The 20,818-nt window shown below is 33.0% G+C and overlaps 4 protein-coding genes across 4 annotated transcripts; 2 read left to right on the forward strand and 2 right to left on the reverse strand.

Moving 5' to 3' along the window:
- The first annotated feature begins 349 nt into the window (after positions 1-349).
- On the forward strand, positions 350-3,463 carry Srp68 (signal recognition particle 68). The gene is made up of 3 exons (XM_018544397.1): positions 350-467; positions 1,142-1,479; positions 2,050-3,463. Exons 1-3 carry the CDS (start codon positions 377-379, stop codon positions 3,343-3,345), a joined length of 1,725 nt encoding a protein of 574 aa, XP_018399899.1. The 5' UTR covers positions 350-376; the 3' UTR covers positions 3,346-3,463.
- A 128-nt stretch (positions 3,464-3,591) lies between these two features.
- On the reverse strand, positions 3,592-9,241 carry Nubp2 (NUBP iron-sulfur cluster assembly factor 2). The gene is made up of 5 exons (XM_018544390.1): positions 8,740-9,241; positions 7,435-7,523; positions 7,134-7,355; positions 5,736-5,889; positions 3,592-4,313 (listed from the first exon to the last, which is right to left on the reverse strand). Exons 1-5 carry the CDS (start codon positions 8,848-8,850, stop codon positions 4,107-4,109), a joined length of 783 nt encoding a protein of 260 aa, XP_018399892.1. The 5' UTR covers positions 8,851-9,241; the 3' UTR covers positions 3,592-4,106.
- Positions 9,242-10,346: 1,105 nt separating this feature from the next.
- On the forward strand, positions 10,347-12,909 carry LOC108777490 (nucleolar protein 58). Its single transcript, XM_018544405.1, has 5 exons — positions 10,347-10,656; positions 11,659-11,932; positions 12,105-12,376; positions 12,443-12,674; positions 12,751-12,909. Exons 1-5 carry the CDS (start codon positions 10,462-10,464, stop codon positions 12,810-12,812), a joined length of 1,035 nt encoding a protein of 344 aa, XP_018399907.1. The 5' UTR covers positions 10,347-10,461; the 3' UTR covers positions 12,813-12,909.
- A 6,005-nt stretch (positions 12,910-18,914) lies between these two features.
- On the reverse strand, positions 18,915-20,814 carry LOC108777434 (uncharacterized). The gene is made up of 3 exons (XM_018544335.1): positions 20,534-20,814; positions 19,510-19,731; positions 18,915-19,400 (listed from the first exon to the last, which is right to left on the reverse strand). Exons 1-3 carry the CDS (start codon positions 20,678-20,680, stop codon positions 18,915-18,917), a joined length of 855 nt encoding a protein of 284 aa, XP_018399837.1. The 5' UTR covers positions 20,681-20,814.
- Positions 20,815-20,818: the final 4 nt, after the last annotated feature.

Below are 20,818 nucleotides of genomic sequence, written 5' to 3' on the forward strand. Positions count from 1 at the left end.
ATTTCGATCAATTGTTTGTCTTTGTCTGTCTAATGGACCGATAACAAAGAGGTTATATAATTTTTTTGACCGATAATCATGGACATAGGGAAGATTCGAACCAAAAATCGTTGACATTACCAACACGATCGTGGACATTGGCTACATAGTTCAATGTCCACGTTTTGTGGACATAGAGGCGCTTCAAAATAAAGTTGCATCTAAATCGCGGGCATGGCCGCTCTCATGCTTCTCTCTGCCTATAGTCACACTGGGTCACAGAGGGAGCTTTCCAACTAGCGACACCTTTGTCACTTTCTGAATGTCAAGTGTACATATTTTATCATTCTTTTTTTCGAAGATTGGAGCAGATTGGAGTACGTGTTCTTAAGGAAGAATGGTAATCGAGGAAAAGGTGGATCTTTCGAAGGAAAACCAAACGCAAAATGGAGTTACGACGAAAGAGCTGAGAACGTATTCCCTGGAGAGTATCCTTTCGTGAAAATTATCCTGGGTTCTCTTGACAGAACTGTCAGTGCCATATGCTTCGTATAACCTCTCGCTGTCATGAGTTGTTGAGACTCTAGTAATATTAAAATCGCTGAGAATCCTGCTGAACTGTCGAAAATGCCAATTTGATAATTTCTTATCTCTGTTTTTGATTATTGTAGAATTATTTTGGTATTATTCATGAATGTTTTCCAGCAAGAAAAACAGTCAATATAGAGCCTTTTCCAGCAAGAGACCCAGATGACACAGTGTATTATTACATCCTTATTATTTGCAAATATTAAATAAAGATGAAACGATTAAACTGCGAATGTATTATTTCTGTTAGAAAATGCATACAGTATAATACAAGATATTTTCCAGCAAGAGTATCTAATACGAAAGAGAAAAAATTGCAATAATTAGTTGTAACGTTAGAATTATTTATATTTTCAGCATCTGGTACTATATGTATATCTAATATAAAGAAGAAAAATAAATATGATTAGCAAAGCCAAAATGTATTATTGACAGTTTGAATGTTAAATGTTTGCTAAATTAATGCAGCTAACACAGCGAAAAATTTCTTAATTTGGCTTAAAAATTGCTTTTGATTTACTGTTTAATTTATTTCAAATTCTGTTATCCTTATTAATTCCTGACAAACATGTAGTTCTAAAGATAATCAAGGAAGCGCAGCAACAACATGGGTTGAGACATGGCGATTATCAACGGTACCGCGGTTATTGCTCCAGAAGGCTGAGAAGATTGCGGAAAGTGTTGAAAGTACCGCAGGGTGACAGACGTCATTTCAAGAGGAGAGATGTTACTGCGGCTATGATCAGCGAGGATAAATTTTTACAAGTGCCCTTGATGATGGCCGAACGCGCGTGGAGCTACGCGATGCAGCTTCGTCAGGAATCTAATACAGAGCCAAGGAAAAAGTTTCATCTAATTTCGAGACTCAAGAAAGCAGCTGCGTACTCTTTACAATTACAAGATTTAATAGAGGTACATTCTTTTTTTAATAAAAGAACATCTTTCTTTCTGAAATGATATTGTTTCTAATTTGTCTATAAATTTCTTTATACAGAAGCTGCTAACTTTTTGGTCAATGATCGGTATTCATAGTCCATTCTTATTTCAAGACTATTTTAATTATATCTTAAGATGCTAATATGGCTCTCTGAATGGTTTCTGACATCTTAAGACTGTACTTAACATAGTCTTGAATACAGAATTTCACTATGAATATCGACCAATAATTTTATTGTATTGCTCAGATAAAAAATCTTTATATTATAGATAAAGATCTAACACATATAAATATTTTAATAAATTCTAAAATATTAAAAACATTGTATCTTTAAGTTAATTATGACAAGAATTTTATCAATTTATAATATAAACTAAAAGATAGATCAATAAAAAATTGTAAAATTATGTTGACCGAAAACTTTTGGCAGTCACTGTGTATGACTGTACATGTACATCTTACTTTTTTCATTTTTGTTTCATTAATTACGTCTATGAAATTACCAAGACTATATTTTATTGTTTTATTGTGTTTTCTCTGTTTAGAATATTAATTGTGACGCGCGTACGAAACTGGAGGCTCAGGCGTACGTAGCCTGGATGAATGGTTCCCTGCAATTTGAATTGCAACTATGGAAACAAGCTATGGAAAACTTGAAAAAGGCGCAAGTGGTATATGGTAATCTGGCATCTGCATTGCCAGAATTGGAACAGGTCATATATAAGGCGCGCGTCGAGGAATTAGCACCTAGTCTTAGATACTGCGCTTATAACATTGGAGATACTAGTGCTATGGATGATCTCATGCAGATGCGTGGGCAATTGAGTGGCGAACTGATGGCCAGCCTAGACTCTCTGATAGCTCATACGCGGGAAAAGCAAGCCAATATTGAGGAAGTGACATGGCGTGGAAAATCCTGCGGTACGGTGCCGCCACGAGCAGCTGGTCTGATCATTGCAGACTCTAGATTAAACCAAGCTCTGGAAAGAGCTGTCACTAATCAGGCGAAGATCGATCTGCTGGAGGCACATTTGATAGATTGCAAAGATGCTCTATTGGCAGTGCGTGATCATTTTAAGAACGAGTTGAAGAACAAAGAGAACGACAAATGGTCACCGCAACAGCAACATTTGATCAATTATCTGCAATATATTCGACTGTCTTGCACGTTGGAACGTAATCTGACGTTGGTGAAGGCGGCAGAGGAATCGGAGAAAGCCAAGCCGCAGGACATAGTACGTCTATATGAGGCAGGGTTACACAATCTTGTAGAGATATCTCAGTTGCAAGATGATGCAGAATTCTTGGAAGAACAGGAAGCAAAGACAAAAAGTTACAGAGCCTTTAGATGTTTCTACTTGGCTCAGAGCCTCGCCAATATGCATCGTTGGCGTGAGGCTATGGCCTTGTATCAAAGATCACTGCAGCATATTAAAGATGCACTTAAATATGATAAGATTCTTCCAGTCGAGCTCAAGGAAGCTGTGCACAAATTGGAAACCTCTGTGGAGGCTGCGCAGTATGCTGCTCACGCCCATAGCGTTTTGGAAGATGGTCAGGAAGAAGAAAGTGGAACTAGTAAGCTTGCTAAAAGTAAAAAACCGTTGTATGAACGTCTGCACGAATACAGTGAAGATCCGGCGCTTCTCACGAAGCAACCGAACGTTTATAAACTGCCACCACCAATGCGCAGCATTCCCTGCAAACCTTTGTTTTTCGATCTGGCCTTCAACATGGTTGAATTCCCTGATTTGTCGCAAAAAATGGGTGATCAGGCTAAGAGAGGGCAAGCTGGTCTCACCGGTTTTGTTAAGGGTCTTTGGGGTTGGGGAAACAAATGAATATTATATAATATACAGTATCTGTGAAATTTGATATGCAAAAGAATTTTTGTAGTACAAGATACATTGTACAGACAGTATTGGTTACATATATATTGTTTCTGCTGTGTCTTTACAGTACCACAATAGTTTATAAAGTATTTTTAAAGCTCGTAGATTATGCATTGGAGATTGAGAATTGCGAATTGTAAATTAGAACTTAAACAATAGGATAATTTTAATCCATTCCGTTTGGTTAAATTCTAATCTCTAATTCACAATCCTCAATTTTCAATGCATAATCTACGAGCTATAAACTATAATCATACAGGTTTAAAACAAGTGGAACTTGCATTGAATCAATACTGAGGGAAGAAATAAAATGGAAGTATATGTCTATTATAAATCAAGATCCATCTCTTGCTTTATGATAATTCTCCTTTCCTTTCTTACAATATATGCAAGTATATATATATATATATATGATAAAATAACATTCTTTATTTCTTTTACAACTTCATACACTAGTATAAAAACAATGATCTCACACAGAGGCGTTTTTTCGTTATGCAACCAGAAGCAACCGCGACTAAGGCTATCTTTATCTTCTGATCCCTGAAAACAAAGATAGCCTTAATCGCGGTAGCTTTTGGTTGGATAACGAAAAAACGCCTCAGATTGTATGTACAATTTTCTGTAAACAAGGATAGAGATAATGGTAAAGCATCACGAGCAAGTACCATATGTTATGCTGAAAATCATGCACAGTACAAATACTGTTTTCAAGCTTCCTTACTCTTGGTTAGTTCTTCGACTAATTTTCTAAACACCTGTGCAACTTGACTGTCGGGTAATGTCACCAGAACACTTTGTCCCTTATCCGCTAACTTGCCAACTTGTGGATCTATTGGTACTTTAGCTAGAAATGGAACCTTTACCATCTCGGAAAGGGCTATTCCACCCCCTGAGGAAAATATATTGGTACATTCCTGTAAAAAAAAGTAAGATTTATTAAAATTATATTGAACAATTACGTTAATTATACAAAAGGCTACGGGCCAAGCAGGCTGTTTATTGTTAAAAAATTATTAAATTTTGTAAACAAAAAATACATGTTTTGATCCGATATATTGTGTCCAGCAATTCTTGAATATCCTTAGATCCTAGAATTATACTGGAATTTTATGTATTCTGAAAAACTCTTAACATTTTAAAGTCAAATTTAGTTTGGAATTTATCATTTTTTCATTCTAAAAAAACAAAAAAAGAAATTAAAAAAATTATGTTTGGACTCTCCTTAAAGATGCAATGAGCTACCAATAAAAAACTTAGATTTAATGTCTAAAATAGAACATATTTATTGATATTATTTATAAAAATAATATTGTTTTAAATTTGTCAATGTTTTAATTCAATCGTACAGAAATTTGACTTGAAAAAAAAGCATATAATATTGCGCGAATCAATGAAAATTAATTGAAATTGAAATTAATATTGTGTAATTGGTTAACAATTTAAAATAATCGAGGTGTTAGTTAAAGAATTAAAAAAAAAATGGTTTTACAAAATTCATTTGTATTATTATGATACGGTATCTTATTTTCTATATTCCAACATATTATTAAGATCTAATAAGATGCTATAGGCATCAAACATTGGTTAGATTGATTGTCAATTTAACTAAGTGATATTACTGCGGTAGTGAATATGTATGCGTCAATGCTGAAAATCTATCAGCGTCGCGGGGGGGACTACATACGCAGTATATAAATCACAATATAATAAACATTAACATCCTGTTTACAAGACTCGATTAGGCATTACACTTTCTGAGATTTTTAAATCATACGAGTCAATTAGTATTATCTTTCATTATACTTCTATATTTCATTGTAGTTAATGAGTGTCAATAGCATCTTCGCTTGTTGTAAAAATTGTTTAAATTCCAAAAAGAATCGCCTTCAGAAATAAAACTTATAGTTCTCAATAACATAATTGATATAAGTGTCAATAATAATTTTGTTAAAAAGTCAATAAGCGAGACTTCTACATAAATTAAATTTAACGAACTTAGAGAGGTGATGGTGTTCTTAATGTACAGTTTAACGAATTTTTGAAATATGTAATTTTTTTATCACAAGCGAAGATGTCTCGATGTTTATTTATTGTTCCTGCGATCTCATTAGCTACAGAATTATTCGAGAGACATTAATAAATGGTTACATTGATAATGATCCAGTTAGGGATAAAAATGTTTGTGTATTCTTCGTTTATAAAATTTAATAATTATTAAACAATAAATCTTGCTTAGCTCGTAGCCTTTCGTATTATTTATTTTTTAAAATATTTGAGCTCATTATATTGTTATTAAATTGTTTTAATAACAATTGCAAATAGTAAAGAGTACTTACTGTACATGAAGGACAGACAAAGCCACTCATATTTTCAATGATACCGATTATGTGAATACCAGTTTTTCTGCAAAATGTCACCTCTCGCAGAACATCATCTACTGCAACTGCTTGCGGAGTGGTCACTATAATCGCACCATCGCATTTTACATTTCTGTAATAATTTTAGTTGACGAATGTTTTATTATAACATAGTGAAATAAAGAAACTATTGTTTACTTCCCCCTACACTTTTTGAATTAATATTAGTGCAAACGGAGCAATAAGTTGAAGTGAACATATATTTGTTTTACTAGGTGAAAAAATTTAACTAAAATTATTCCACGTTTTGGGACATTTTTTTAGCGAAATAGTTGACAATTTGTTGAAAAAATTTCAGTGAAAGTGAATATCTTTGGCGAACTGAAAAATCGCTAAAATTGAACTGAAATTTTTGCTCAAATTTCTGTAAAAGTTCACTAAAATTTTGTTGAAAATAAATTTTTCGGCTAGAAATTGCTGAAATTGAACCGAAATTTTACTGAAATGCTGAAATTTCGCTGGAAAGTGTTCCAAAACGTCGAATAATTTCAACGAAATTTTTCCACTCAATTTATACTGAATATTTAATACTGAACCGTGTGCACCAGTTCACAGAGTGTAGGTATAAAAAAGATATAAATTTAATAATAAATAGATCTAAATATTCTAATTTATCTTATCTAAAATGAAATAAAAAATACAAATGAGCAAAGAAGTCCATATTCGATCAAAGCAATAGTTGATTTCCGAATATTTTTGCATGATTTTTTCGATTTTTTTTATTTCTGCAATAAATTCTTTTTATTTTAATGTGTTTTAAACATGTTTATTAGCATCAGTATTATTGAATTACTTATCAATTTAATTTATGCAGAGATGGGCATTATTTGAAATAAATATATTTAAAATGGAAATACAAAATGCAAAATGTCCATTTTGTATTTTGTCATTTTTCGACAATTATTTTACATTTTCATTTGAATAGTTTTTACTACCAATTTTCAATTTGAAATACATTTATAAATTGACATTAATAGTTCTAGCAGAGTGTTAAAATCTTATCAATCAATAAATTTTTTCTCAAATTATAATACGTGCTTCCAATGCTCAACTCCAGTAGAATGCTTTTTCTTGTGCTATTTCAAATAAATTTGAGCAATTATTTTGCTTATCTGAATTTTTCATATTATATACTTTAGCTTTAGTGATAATTTACTGATATATAATTTCTAGTTCAAGCAAAAATATTATTAATCACTAAGACTGAACATGATCTTTTCCACTTATTTATATCAAATAATGTTTTTTTTATTGATCTTTACTTACTATTAAGTATATAACTTTATATATAAATAATATTATTTATAGATTATTAACCTTAAATTCTCCAAGACTGTAATATGTTCGTCAGAGGTGCCAGGTGGTGTATCAATGATCAAATAATCAATATCCCGCCAAACCACATCTGATAGAAACTGTTTGATCATACCATTCTTTTTAGGCCCGCGCCAGATCACACTATCATTCTGACTTTTCAGGAGGAAACCAATCGACATGACAGATAGTTTCTGCTCTGAATCAGCAAATACTGGTATCCATCTGTCGATTCACATAACTCATTGGAAGCATATGTATAATTATTATTAAGGAATTGATGCTCAAATAATAAACGACATACCCTTCAGAAGATTGATGAACATCTTCTCCTTCTAAGTTCAGTAAGTAAGGCACACTAGGACCACAGAGATCAACATCCAAAATCCCAACCTGTCATAATTTATAATTTATTGTAATTATTTCATGGTGTTATAAGTATTCGATTTTTTTTATTGCATTTTTGAATTTATATCATATTTACAAAATTTTGCTTAAAAACTGTAAAATATACTTAGTACTTTTCTTTATATTGTTAATATAATTATTTAGTGGATTTACAGATTATTGTATTTATTATTTTGAAGATATTACTTAAGAATATATAATTAATAAACAAACCATGTGATGAAAATTTTAACTAGAAATTTTATATGAATTGAAACATTTCAGAAATATTGAGGAAGTCTGCCCTGATAGCAAAACAGACTACAAAACCGTAGCCATCTGCGTCCGCATTTGGCTATGGATTTGGCGACAACATTTGCTGACAGTGACAGAGTCTGCCGACATGATCTGACAGCAGATTGGTAGCAAAAACCGAACAAATTGCGCGCAAATAGGCATCATTTTGCTATCAGAGTAATAAACTGCTGCCAAACTGCTGTCAACGTCTGCTGACATGTTTTTGTCAGCAGACGTTGACAGCATGTCAGCAGATTGGTAGCAAAAACCGAACAGAGTCTGTTGACAATACAGACTCTGTCTACAATTTGTTGCCAATTTGCAATCGAACATTGTCAGCAGATTCTGCTCCAAATCTGTTTCCGCAGGCTTTGCTATCAGGGTGTATATGTATCTTTTTTTTTAAATTTCTTATTTATATGAATTCTGAAATATCGTAAAAATTCTAAGATTTTTAATTACATAATTTCTAGAAAAGTATATTAAACTTTTTTTTTTAATTTTATATTTTATTAGAAATTATGGAAGCTTAGAATATTTCAAAATTCACATATATGAAGAATTCTAGAAAACATGTATAAACTTGCTCGGTATTTATGAAAATAAATGTTCTAATTTGTACAAAAGATATGAAAAATTTTCTAAAAAGTTATAAAAATATTCAGAAATATTGAAAAAAATCTGAAGTTACAAAAAATTCTGAAGAATTATATAAAACGCACACACACACCCACTACACACACACATTTTAAGAAAAATTTTTATCAGTTATGCTCCAATTTTATAACTCACAGTTAATTTTTAACCGAGGTTTAACTTATTCCTTATCTCTATCTGATTCTAAAATTGGAAAGTTAACCGTAAATTGTGTTAAATTTTTCATAACTTTTGGAACGTGTGGAGATTCGGAGATTCCGATACTCACTCGAAAGCCTGATTCTTTCAATGCAAGAGCCAGCTGAGTGCTGATCGTCGATTTGCCAACGCCGCCTTTTCCTGAAAGTACTAACAGCACGTGTTTCACTCCCTCCAGCATTATGGATAAATTATTGTTAATTGATTGACGACGGGAAATTAAATTGGAAACGGTCGGCACGTACGCGATCGCGGAATGATATTACGACGGTTGTTCAGCAACACAAAAGTATAAACGAGGTCACGTCTAGTTTTCACATGACCGACGATAATCAATCACGTTTGACCATGCGTAGAGTGTAAAAGACGAACAATTCCGGTGTTATTGTATTATATTTCGCATATCGGATTATAAACATAACCTAAACGTGACATTTCAAGCAACGGCACGTAGTTGACGTGATATAGAGATCCTCAAGTCTTCAATTCATTCAAGGATGTTTACGACAAACCGTCAAATTTCTAATCCGACCGAACAGTGGTACTCAATTGAGGCATTTCAAAAAACTCCCCAGCCTTATCGGATTCTGGTGACACAAAAAGTCACTGTTTTAAAAACACAAAGCGTTCGGCATTGCAAAGCGGAGGCATCCATTTGCTCTTTCTCGGAAATCATTCGGCAACTCGTATCGCTCGTATCTTTCTGCTACATGTCATCTGCGTTTGGTATTAATATTTCTAGAGCTAATCGAGCACCTCGATCCACTCCGGATTCAAAAAGGTCGAACGGATATTACATTCAAATACAAATATATTTTATATTATAAAATATTTGGAAACTTTATTTACGAAACTGTATGCTTTCCTTTTAGAGGACACACTCGACACAGACGTCGTTCTATCCTTCTTAACATTTAACAAATGATAAAGATAGAATGATGTTTGTGTCGAGTGACGTGTCTTCTAAAAGAAAAGCATACAGTGTCATCATAAAGATGTATTTGATTTAGTTGTAGAAGAAATTTATACGCCTAAATTCAGAAAATTAAAGAAAAAGTTTTATGAAACATAATGTAAATTAGTAACATTTTTTTACTAGTAATATTTATGTAAATAAACTTTTTTATTGTATTAATATATTTTTGTCATTTTTACCCATTATATATATGCTATTGAACTATTATATATAAATCTTATACTATTAAAGATTGTAATAAAAAAATAAACCACGTATACATCGTGAAAATTTTATTCAGAGAAAAAATTCTGATAACGTAAAATCGTTGAACAACACGAAACGATTTTATCCGGTCCAAAATGTCCATCGCGCAACCAATTTAATTTTATATGGATAGAGCGGTTTATAATATAATAAAATAGATTTTTGTGTATTTTGCGAGATTATTTATGCATCGACTGATCATAGTTGAAAAACTTGGCGTGTATTTCTCGCGCGGTAGCCACGTGAAGTTGTCACCGTACGAGGCGTCCTGAAGGTGGCCCCGCACAGACCGCGAACGCGTCACAGCCGCGTCAGCGCCCAGTGGTCGGCCACCTGGCAGATGATAGTTCGGCGCGTTTCTCCCAGAGTGCGCGCAGCGCATGCCGCGTTGTTGAGAGCGATTTTGGTTTGCGCCTTGCGCGCCGCGTCGTGGTTCACCGTCGTCATCGTTGTCGTCATCGCTGTCACCGTCCGTGCGTCGTCTGCATATTGTCGCCCGCGCGGATACGCGCACAGGTTGTCTGGTCGCCACGCTCACCGCTTCCACCGCGAACATCGTGCAGCGTCGCAATGGATCACATCGGCTTGCTGCTGCAGCACTCGCAATACGTGTACGCGATTCCTGTAGGTATCGTGCTGATATGCGCCATTCTCGTGTTTGCCTTCGGCTTCAAGAAGGCCGAGCAGCCACCGTTCGCGCAGCTCTCCTCGGGCTCCGACATGGACCGGAAACTTGCCAGGAAGCGTGGCAAGATCCGTGAGAAGGTTAGTGACAACGTTCGGCAACCTGGCCTTCGCGCGTCCCACCCTCTCTCCCTCTGTGTCGCTCCTTCGCCCCCACGTTCTTTTTTTTTCCTCCGTAGACACGTCGCGGTTACCCGCCATATGGTGGCTCGCCTGTAGGCGCGAGTCGATGCACACGCACACACCCCCGCTAATCAGCTGGTCCCTCTGGTCCACGAGGATGGTCTCGCGAGATGGCTGATTTCCTTTTCCCGTGCGTCGTGACGTAACGTCGCGGCGAAGTCTGTTTGCTTTGTCAATGTGGCGTTTCTTGTCATGTTCCCCAGATATTGCTCATTGCTAAATGGATCTTTTTTATCAGCGCTTTCTACAGAACCTTTTGCTCTCTTTCTTTTTTTAAAGTCTAGAGAATCGCTTACTCCTTAATACCTATAACTTTATATTGATACTAAATATGAGATTTATATGAGATGCTCCTTAAATATTGTAAGAGATTTCGAGGATAATTCATATTAACTCTAACGAAAACTTTTTGTGACCATATGTCTCAAAAACAGCTTAGTTTCAAAGATACCTTTTTATCTTTGGATTTGCTTTTCATTTAAAAATAATATATAGCCCAAAAGATTAGTCTTGATACCTTTAAATTTCTGAAAAAAAAAAAAAAAAATGAAAGTTTTTCTTAATGTTCTATATCTTTGAAACTAAGCTGTTTTGGACAAATTTAATGTGAGGAATTATCCTTAAAGTTTTTTCAGAATATATAAGAACTATTCTGAATAATAAATAAAAATCATATTAGATCATCTATTTTCAAATATGTGCTAATTAAATGAATATATGCGATAAAAAAAGTTCCATTTAATTTAATGTTAATCTATCGTTTAATTATATATTTAATTTTAATAACAAACGTGTACTGTTCACATACTCTTTTCAATATTATAAAAGGATATGTTACATTTTAATATCAGACATCATATAATTTATCAACTTTATCAAACATTATACATTTTGTTATAGAAAGCTGCTAATGGACAAGTTGCATCTGAGAAAACAAGTCCAGCTAAGAAGACATTAGCAGCGAAAGTAGAAGCTCCTAAGAAAGCTACCAAAGGAGATGATGTTGAAGGCAAATTAAAAGAGCGTAAACAAGAAGACAACAAGATCATTGGTACTAAGAAGGAAAAGGAACAGCAATCGACAAAGGCTGGTAAAGAGAACAAAATGGAGCACACGAAGAATAAGAAGAATTTGAAGAATTTATTCCAGGAAAAACCATTGGATTTTGACGATGGTGAGTTGATTTGCAATAAACTCAAAATAATTATACGAACAAAATGCATCTTATCTACTTATGCTAATACATGTAAAATTTACATATTTTTACATGAGTAGATAAGATACATTTTGTTCGTGCAATTACTTTGTTGTTATCTATCGTTGTCAATATTAATAATTGATAACAGGAGATTGGGAGCAAGCTTATTCACGTAAGGATAAGAAGAACAAGAAGAAGGAGGAGGAATCTCCTTCAAAGAAGAACAAGAAAGCTTCTAAGAAGACTGATTTAACAAATGAAGCTAAACAGAAAGAACAAGAGAACTCCGAGATTAAGGATAAGATAACTAAGGAAACCGAAAATGAAGTTAAAGAGGAGAAAAAGGAAGTGATCCTCACATCTATTTCCAGTGAAGAGATAGGTAAAGCTAAGGAACCACAGAAAGAAGAACAGAACAAGGTACACCTTTTATTTTACTTTTATTTAAAACTTTCTGCTATAAACGAATTTATAATTCAATCATAGATTGAGAAAGTCGAGAAGGAAGAGAAAAAATCTGGAAAATCGAAAAAGAATAAGAAAACTTCTGAAAGCGAGAACACACCCGCTTCGGTACCATCTACACCAAAGACGGATAATAAGTCTATTGTGGAGGAGCAGCAGAACAAGCAGGCAAATGTGGAAAATGTAACCAACAATGTAGAAGAAAGTAATGTAGAAAATAAAGAGAAAACCGCCGTGTTTGACGAATTAGGAGGTTTGTTACACTAACAAGGAAATCACGACATTTTATTTCAAATTATGTAATATATTACTTATAATTTGTGTTGTAGATGTCTGGACAGAAGCAAAACCACAGAAAAAAAGTAAAAAAAAGGCTCGCAAAGATAACTGAGGACAATTCCGTGTAACGCTAATGATATTACTCCTTGTGAAAAGGAATAGAGTGAGAATTCTGTTCGGTCCAAAGGGCGTTTGTCACTTTTGACAAATCAGGTGTGTTTCAAATGACTTGCTAATAACCACCTGACTAAATCGTTCCTTTTCCCTTGTACATAGTACCAATCAAACTTAGGTTATTCAATTATGACTTTTTAGTTGTCATGACTTGGAGATGGCGTGAAAACGTCACATGTAGTATGAAGATTTTTTTGTATGTTTTTCATTTCTTGTAGTCCACGTTATCTTGCATTTAATAAGAGTGGCATAAGTCATAGTTTTCAATCAGGCAATTTTTGTACACACATTAGGTTTCATAGGTACCTTTATGCATATCCATAATAGGGTATTATACTTTATTTGTATAATTGTAACTCTATATACAGTGGATATGTATCATAGTTTTGTAATGGTTATGAATGGTACTTATGCCATTTACGTTTTTTGCGTCTCTACGAATTAATGATCTTACAAAGAATATTTTGTATAATCATACTATATTTCTATATTAAGAACAATAATTTTGTGCGCGTTATTGTATTTCGCTGTTACTTAAAAATGCCGATTTTTCTCATTGACATCTTATATTATACGTATGAACGGTTGAAAGGCAAACATAGAAAGTACATCTCTCGGTAATATTCATAATGCAGGACAATCTTTGGAGGCGAGAAACTTATATTGCTGACGTGTAGAATGGATTTTAATAAAAATCATATTTTTCTACACGATTAGTCGCGCTTAGTGACTGATTATTTTCTTCTTCAAGTACTCGAGAATCTATCTTGTAATAATTAATGCATTTCCATATTTATGTACAGCAGCAATATAAGTTTTATGGATGGATATAGATAACATTACAGATATTTATGGCAATAGTAGTCATACAAATGTGATAACGACAATGATTAACTTTGATAGATCCTGATTTATATTCTGTTGCACATTATGCAACAGAATATGTATATATACATGTTGAAATTAAGAAAGACAAAATCTACGTTAGTGGAATATTCTACAGTGATTTACGAATAATGATTTGTTAATTATTTAATGCTGTTATACTTCATGCCAGTGAAAATCTAACATTAACTTCAAGTAGAAGAAAATTTATTCGGCAGAAAGCTAAGGGAAATGATTCAAAATTTTTACGATATGGGTATTTGTACCTACTATATGAATATTATTAGGTGTGTAAAACGTTATGAAGAAATATTGATTTCTTGTTGAATACTTCCAGAGGTGAAAAGTATATGTATATATTTTTATTTTTATCGTGCATCGCGATAGTTAACAATTTTACTTGCGGACGTGAATTAAAGTCTAATATATTGCTCTTTCATACATTTTTGACTATGTTTTTACGTTATGTAATCAAGTCACAGAAAATATTACTATGATAATTTTATAATTATTATAATTATAGTTAATAGATCTCATATATAACTTTATGTCTTCATAAAAAAAAGGTAGAAAAAGGATACGAGAACCACCAAAATGATATTTTTGTATAGTTTTTTTTATACAATTGAATTTTTCTTATCAAATCAAATATTACAAACTGTTTTTTTAAACATTTATCGTCATGCGATAATTGAATAATAACCGAGACGATCAAATGCACATCAAATATCATTTATGAATATAAATCAGCCGTTCATCTCTCATGCTATGCAGGAGGGATAATACATCGATTTCTTAATGACGTTAGAAGTAATCTACTAAAGGATTTTATCATGTATGTATATACTTTATTAACATTGCTATCAGAATATGTTATTAATAACTTCTTTATTGCTATTAGGTGTGTTAAGCTCTATAAAATGAGTGGTGCACATATAAGAATGTTATACATTGGAGATATCGGAAAATTCAGATTTTTCTCAAAGAGTGTCCTAATTTATATTTTATCAGAAACAGAATAAGAATGGAATACATATACATATACGCATTTATATATATACATATATATGTGTGTGTGTGTGTGTGTGTATGTGTGTGTTGTATGTATGTACCCATAAAAAATTATAAGGGAGAACTATTTGATATGAGTGAGCAGATTATTATCGTTGTTGTGTGTGTGCGACAACGTTTATTCTAAATAATTTACTAATTAAGAAAAATGTCTGTTAAAAATTGCGTAAAATTAATGCATCGATAATTTTAAGAAGAGAGTGAGTGAAAGAGGAAGAGAGTGAAAGGATTTGAGATGTATGACAATATTGTGATAAGAATATTATACCTGAGCATTGCTTAAATGTTGCAAATTAACGCTGGAATCACTTATAGCTTTTATGTGTAGAAAGGAATCTTGGGGAGAAAGTACCTCTATCCTGTTTAAATAGCCATTTCATATTTTGTATACTTTATAGTAATATATTCTCGTAAGTACATACATATACGAGACCACGTACAAGACGAAGTTCTACCGTTACATTGGCAAAAGAATTCCGCGTTGTCGTGACCGTCGTGTGAAGTTTACAGAAAGGGAGAAAAGAGTAAAAAAATAATTCAATGAAAACATTGAGCGAGCTTGAATTTTAAACTAGCAAGAACTATCGTCACGCATACACCAAATCGCTTGTGTCGACTGTATACGTCCCGTGCCAAAAGCAAACATCATCTCTCTTCTAGATCATGTTTGAGGCTGAATTTTTCGTACAATAATTCGTGGATATCAAAGGAAATTTAGCATCGTTATTTACGGCTGCTCTTCCTTACAGATATCCAATTTAATACTGAAAATTAATTATTTTGATTAATAAAAGCCTTGAATAATAGTGCTTTTAATACTCAAAATAATTAATTAATCGCTATCTTGTAATATTAAATTTCTGTGAGGATACTCAAGTCTTTTATTTAAGCAGTTACAGGACTGCTTAAATTTCCTTTCATCGTTTGATTCTTTGCGGCATTGTAATCATCTAAGAATGTTATTATAATTCAATTTAATGATAATAATTAGCGATTGTCTGAGTAGTTAACCGAAAGCTGAGTTAATTTGTATAATGGAGTTAAGTTCTGTTCTCAAAACCGCTATAAAATTATTTTTCGAGTCTCTACAAGCATAAACATATAAATACAAAGTTGAACATGTACGTGATCTTTCATGTATCGTGTAGAGTTGAAGCGGCAGATAAAGATATACATATAACGAGCAGTATCGATTTGTATTTTAGCGTAAAAATATCAAATTATTGAATGATCCAATTATAATTGTAAATCGTAATTTTCTGTATCGTCTACTTATGACAAAATAAGTTACGATCCATGACAAAAAGTATAAAATTACTAGTTGTGAACAAGTAGTGTATTCGTGAAGTTACAAGAGTGACTTAATACTGTTCGTAATGATTCAACCAATTAGTTTAATGGACTAGTTAGCAGAGTACTTACACTCGCACAGAGAGACGACCGAACAAGTAGAGTCTGGAGGGACAGTTTTCGAGTCATGAGAAAGAAGTTAGCATATTTTTCTAAACAATGTTTCAAATCGCCACATCATTTACATCGTATGGGATTCTCGACGGAGTTGCGGTTGAATTTGGCGAAACGCGTTGGATGTGCATCGCGTTTCTTTGTAAAGATTTTTCTTAAAATTTTTTATATTTTTTATGTAAATTTCCAAGTTTTTCCGAATTCTTGAATAATTTTAAACTTTTTAGAAAATTTAAGTTTTTTATTACAAATTGGAACACTTTAAAAGTATCGATAGATCCACATTTTTTCTGAAACTCTTCATGTAAATTCTAAAATCTAAGATATTTAAGATTTCTCATTCTATAATTTCTGATAAAACTTTGTAAAATCTGAAAGGATACTTTTCTTCAGAAATTATACAATCAGAAATTTTATAAATCTTAGAATATTTTAAAATTTATATACGTATATATGATAAATTGTAATAAAGAAAATGTAAATTTTCTCAGTACTTCTGAAAAGTTTTATTTTCTTTAAAATACTGACAAAGAGAAAAATTTTCATATCAGGGGTATTCCAAATACCAAGTGATGCAAATCCGACGTGTATTCGCGACAATGAAACGTCCGTTATCACGAGGTCCTACAATAGAAATTCGAGCGGGGAGAGCGATACTCTCTCCTACATGTAGAATACAGCGAAGATTCGCGTGAATCGCAATTAAATAGTGACGGGAAAGCGCGAGGCGGGTAACTGACTAGAAAATCGAGGAAGTATTATATTGCCACTGTACATATGTATATTAACGAGCAATGTTCTCCTTATTAAATGTATATGTGCAATGTTGCGTTATTATACGGTTCATCGATACGGATTCTGCGGCGACAGGGATCCAGAGCTTATGGATATTTCTCTGAAAAGAATCGATCAGCGTCCGACAATACGTGTGCGATCTACTTCTTCTGAATATGATACGAGTTTAATCTCGTCGCATACATAGGTTTGAATAGGCCAAATGGAAACATCGTGATGTACAATTGTATTATTATTGAAAAGATTCTCGGATTTCATTTTCAAAATGGACACACCACGCCGGCACGGCATGCTTGATTATCGTAAATCTGTAATGTGCCGCTCATTTTTCACAGGTCCGATGATAGTCTTTCAATCATGGTTCACGTGTAGCACATTTTGCAAATGTACATTTTCAATTTGCGCATCGAAGTAATGACAGCGCGATTACGATGGCCTACTTTGGACTCGATGTAGCTACAGTTTTTAGACAACTACGGCACACACGAGGACTCTGATCGTATTCGAAATATCGACTGTAACGTAAAGATAAGATAAGAAGAGAAAAAGAAAGATATATATATATATAAAATAAATAAACACGCGACGGTGTCGAATATATACATATTATATTGATATAGAACTATTGCATATAATTTATTTTATTCATCGAGGGATTGCTGCGATTATGACAGCGTATGACAAATTAATATTAAAATCTATGATATATAATATGTATGTGTGTGTGTGTGTGTTTGTGTATGTGTGTGTGTGTGTGCGTGTGTGTGTGTGTGTGTGTGTGCGTGCGTGCGTGCGTGCGCGTATGTGAGTATGTACACACACGTACCTACAATATAAAAGAAACATACATCATATAACATTCGTGTGTTTCAATCATAATTTAAATTTTATCATTAACTTATGTTAATATTAAGGCAAAGCAAGAAAACGTGACGAAATACTTGCGTACGAAATCAATGGGAGAAAATAGTACCGACGAGAAATATTCTGTTTCTGCGAATCGCACACGTGCTCCTCTCTTATTTAGAAATTCGACTATATATATTATCGACACACACACACACACACACACACACACATAAACACAAACACACGCGTGTGTGAGATTTAAAAGATACATATGTACACATTATTATATTTTCGCATTTATCTTGCTCGGCGAACAGAACATTTCTCGCAAAAATATGCTTTTCGGTTGTGATATTTATGCAGGAAAAGAATGGAATGAGTTTAAAAATAAGTTTGATAAAAATGGAGAGAGAAAGAGGGAGGAAAAGAAAGAAAGAAAGAGAGAAAGAGAGCGTGGGAGAGAGATAAACTGAATAAAAGTTATATTTTTTCAGCATTTAATAAGGAGCAGTTATTGCGCCTATATCCAATTTGTACATATGTACATTTATTGATATATTTTGCTATATTTGAAGAAATTCGGAATATATAGATTGCGTGTAATAATAATATTGTATATATAAGAATTTTTATTTCATTTCTTCTTTCGAGTTTAGTTGAACTAATGTACCTTTTATTTTTTTTTTTTACGGATAACTGTTTTCATATTAAAAATACTGAAGTGTTTTACTTGTACAATTCTTATCTATTCAATTTGTTATGTATCTTATCCGAGTAAGCTTGGATAAATAGAATAGCAAATATTTTGTATGCCACATACATTTAGTTGCATTTTCACTATAGATAACATTTCTTTTATATCCTTGAAACTTACAATAAGAATTACATATTGTACAAATATAATATATAAGATTCTTTTAGAGAATTTGCAATTTCTACAGCTTTCCCAATTATTTTTATCGTAATATTATAATTGTTATTTGCGTAAATGACCTTTCTTAGTGTATTTGCTACATTTTCTCTTAAATTGTTTCACCGATTTCTCTCCTTGTTCTCCGTTATTTCTCGCTTTAACAATTTTGCTTTCAGTTTCTGTTATTGATCTTCTCGCCTTGTTGTTGACCAATAGCCTAGCGGACTTCTTGGACGTTCTGCTCTTGCTTTTAACTCTTTTCCTTCCTTTCTTTCTTTTCCTTTTCTTGCGATCCATGTTGGCGATTATCGCTTCGGCGTCCGCCGATATTTTAATCTTCGATTGTTGGATGGCGATCGTCACCCTTGTGAAGGAATCATAGAGAACGTCCCCACAAAATTCGCTGAAACAATATTCCTCACCACATTCTCTGCAGGTTTTCACGCTGCTCTCAATGATCCCCGCACGATTTTTACTTCGTCTTATAGGGCTCGTTGGCGAGCGGCGTTCTTTCGCTATGGTCTTCGCCTCTAATTTACCCATCTCCACCTTGAAGAACGAAGAGATTAAGGAGATAAAATTTGCATTTAGTTTTTATAATGATGAATTAAAAAAATTCATAAAGTTTTAAAATTCACAAAAAAAAATGGTTCCTTACCAATTTCGAGAACATTTCTTCGTCTTGACGGAGCTTTGGTCTGATTGGAGTTAACATTCGCCAATCGATGGCGACTTGTTGCAGCTCCTGCAGATCCAATCCCCTCATATCTGGTGGAACTGGATCTCCATAAGCCCATTCTCTGCCGATATTTTTAAGTTCCTTCTTGGTCGCTTTCCAAGAAAATTCTTTGTCGCGAACCTTCGTCTCCTCTCTTTTTACCTTTGCAATTTTTTTTTATAATTAGAATTTCATAATTGTAAACCTCATGATAGGAATAATATTTAACATATGCCTGATGAAAATTATATATACTATATTACAGAATTTTTACACGAATTAGAATCTTTTTTAAATATTTAGAAAGATATATAAATCTTTTCTTAGAATTTTTTACATAAGTGAATTCTGAAATATAAGTAAATTACATATTCCAAGATTTCTCGAATTCTTTATTTCATAAAATTTTATCAGACATAATGAGTGATCTAATGAATAATGATATAATGTCTAATATGTGAGAATATATCATGTTCTCATATTCTTCCTCTTACAATATTTCAGAATTCAGAAATATAAAGAGTTCTATAAAAGACATAAACTTTCTCGCCATTTTTAATGCTATTCTATTTTGAACTGCATAAAAATTTGAGAAATTTTCTAAATATAATAAATACTTTGAAAATTTTTGAAATTTATCGAAAATATTAGAAAGTTTGTGGATTATCATCGTGTTTTTATCCATTGCTAATATCAACGTTTTTTAAACCTATTGCTGTTTAAAGATTGTCTTCTCTCTTCCCAAAATACCCCTTTAACGGAGTTTACGTAAAGGGAATCCTCCAGAAGAATAACCATAGGAGCAACTTATCATTTTCAGTGCGCTTTTCGTTCTAATGAAGAAAATTGTAAAGTTCACGAAACATTGGTGTGAGCAATGAGTCACGATACGACGATAACTCGCACTCTTTTTGGCACCTCTGAAATTTTTAGTATATTATTATTAGACATTTATTATTGAAACCTTTTCTGGTTTGATCTTAAACTCCGGACAATTTTCCTTGAGTCGCCGGAATTCCTCGTAAGAATTGCAAGTTGCTTTACTTAGATCAGGTATCAAATTCGCATCTTTTTTATCGTCCTTTAGTAAATCGTCCAATTGGAAGGCCATTATCTAAATCTGCAACGTGAACAAAAAGAGTCCGTTTTATCATATGTTGGAAGAAACAAACAAATGTTTCTCGACAAGATCCCTTTCGCATTTTACTCGATCTCACTTTCTACGCAAATGAAAAAAGAAAGAAAATGA

The sequence above is a fragment of the Cyphomyrmex costatus genome, unplaced genomic scaffold, assembly GCF_001594065.2.
Source record: "Cyphomyrmex costatus isolate MS0001 unplaced genomic scaffold, Ccosl1.0 scaffold115, whole genome shotgun sequence".
NCBI lineage: Eukaryota > Metazoa > Arthropoda > Insecta > Hymenoptera > Formicidae > Cyphomyrmex > Cyphomyrmex costatus.

Excerpts from the sequence above, each read along its gene's own strand:
- LOC108777490 (XM_018544405.1), top strand. The coding sequence starts at position 10,462 with ATGGATCACATCGGCTTGCTGCTGCAGCACTCGCAATACGTGTACGCG. Across the intron at positions 10,657-11,658 it reads GTGGCAAGATCCGTGAGAAG|AAAGCTGCTAATGGACAAGT; the intron begins GTTAGTGACAAC and ends ATTTTGTTATAG. Across the intron at positions 12,675-12,750 it reads CGTGTTTGACGAATTAGGAG|ATGTCTGGACAGAAGCAAAA; the intron begins GTTTGTTACACT and ends TTTGTGTTGTAG.
- LOC108777434 (XM_018544335.1), bottom strand. The coding sequence starts at position 20,680 with ATGGCCTTCCAATTGGACGATTTACTAAAGGACGATAAAAAAGATGCG. Across the intron at positions 19,732-20,533 it reads TTAAGATCAAACCAGAAAAG|GTAAAAAGAGAGGAGACGAA; the intron begins GTTTCAATAATA and ends AAAATTGCAAAG. Across the intron at positions 19,401-19,509 it reads AAGAAATGTTCTCGAAATTG|GTGGAGATGGGTAAATTAGA; the intron begins GTAAGGAACCAT and ends TCGTTCTTCAAG.
- Nubp2 (XM_018544390.1), bottom strand. The coding sequence starts at position 8,850 with ATGCTGGAGGGAGTGAAACACGTGCTGTTAGTACTTTCAGGAAAAGGC. Across the intron at positions 7,356-7,434 it reads GTTCATCAATCTTCTGAAGG|ATGGATACCAGTATTTGCTG; the intron begins GTATGTCGTTTA and ends GTGAATCGACAG. Across the intron at positions 5,890-7,133 it reads ACAGTCTTGGAGAATTTAAG|AAATGTAAAATGCGATGGTG; the intron begins GTTAATAATCTA and ends AAATTATTACAG.
- Srp68 (XM_018544397.1), top strand. The coding sequence starts at position 377 with ATGGTAATCGAGGAAAAGGTGGATCTTTCGAAGGAAAACCAAACGCAA. Across the intron at positions 468-1,141 it reads GAGAACGTATTCCCTGGAGA|TTCTAAAGATAATCAAGGAA; the intron begins GTATCCTTTCGT and ends ACAAACATGTAG. Across the intron at positions 1,480-2,049 it reads AATTACAAGATTTAATAGAG|AATATTAATTGTGACGCGCG; the intron begins GTACATTCTTTT and ends TTCTCTGTTTAG.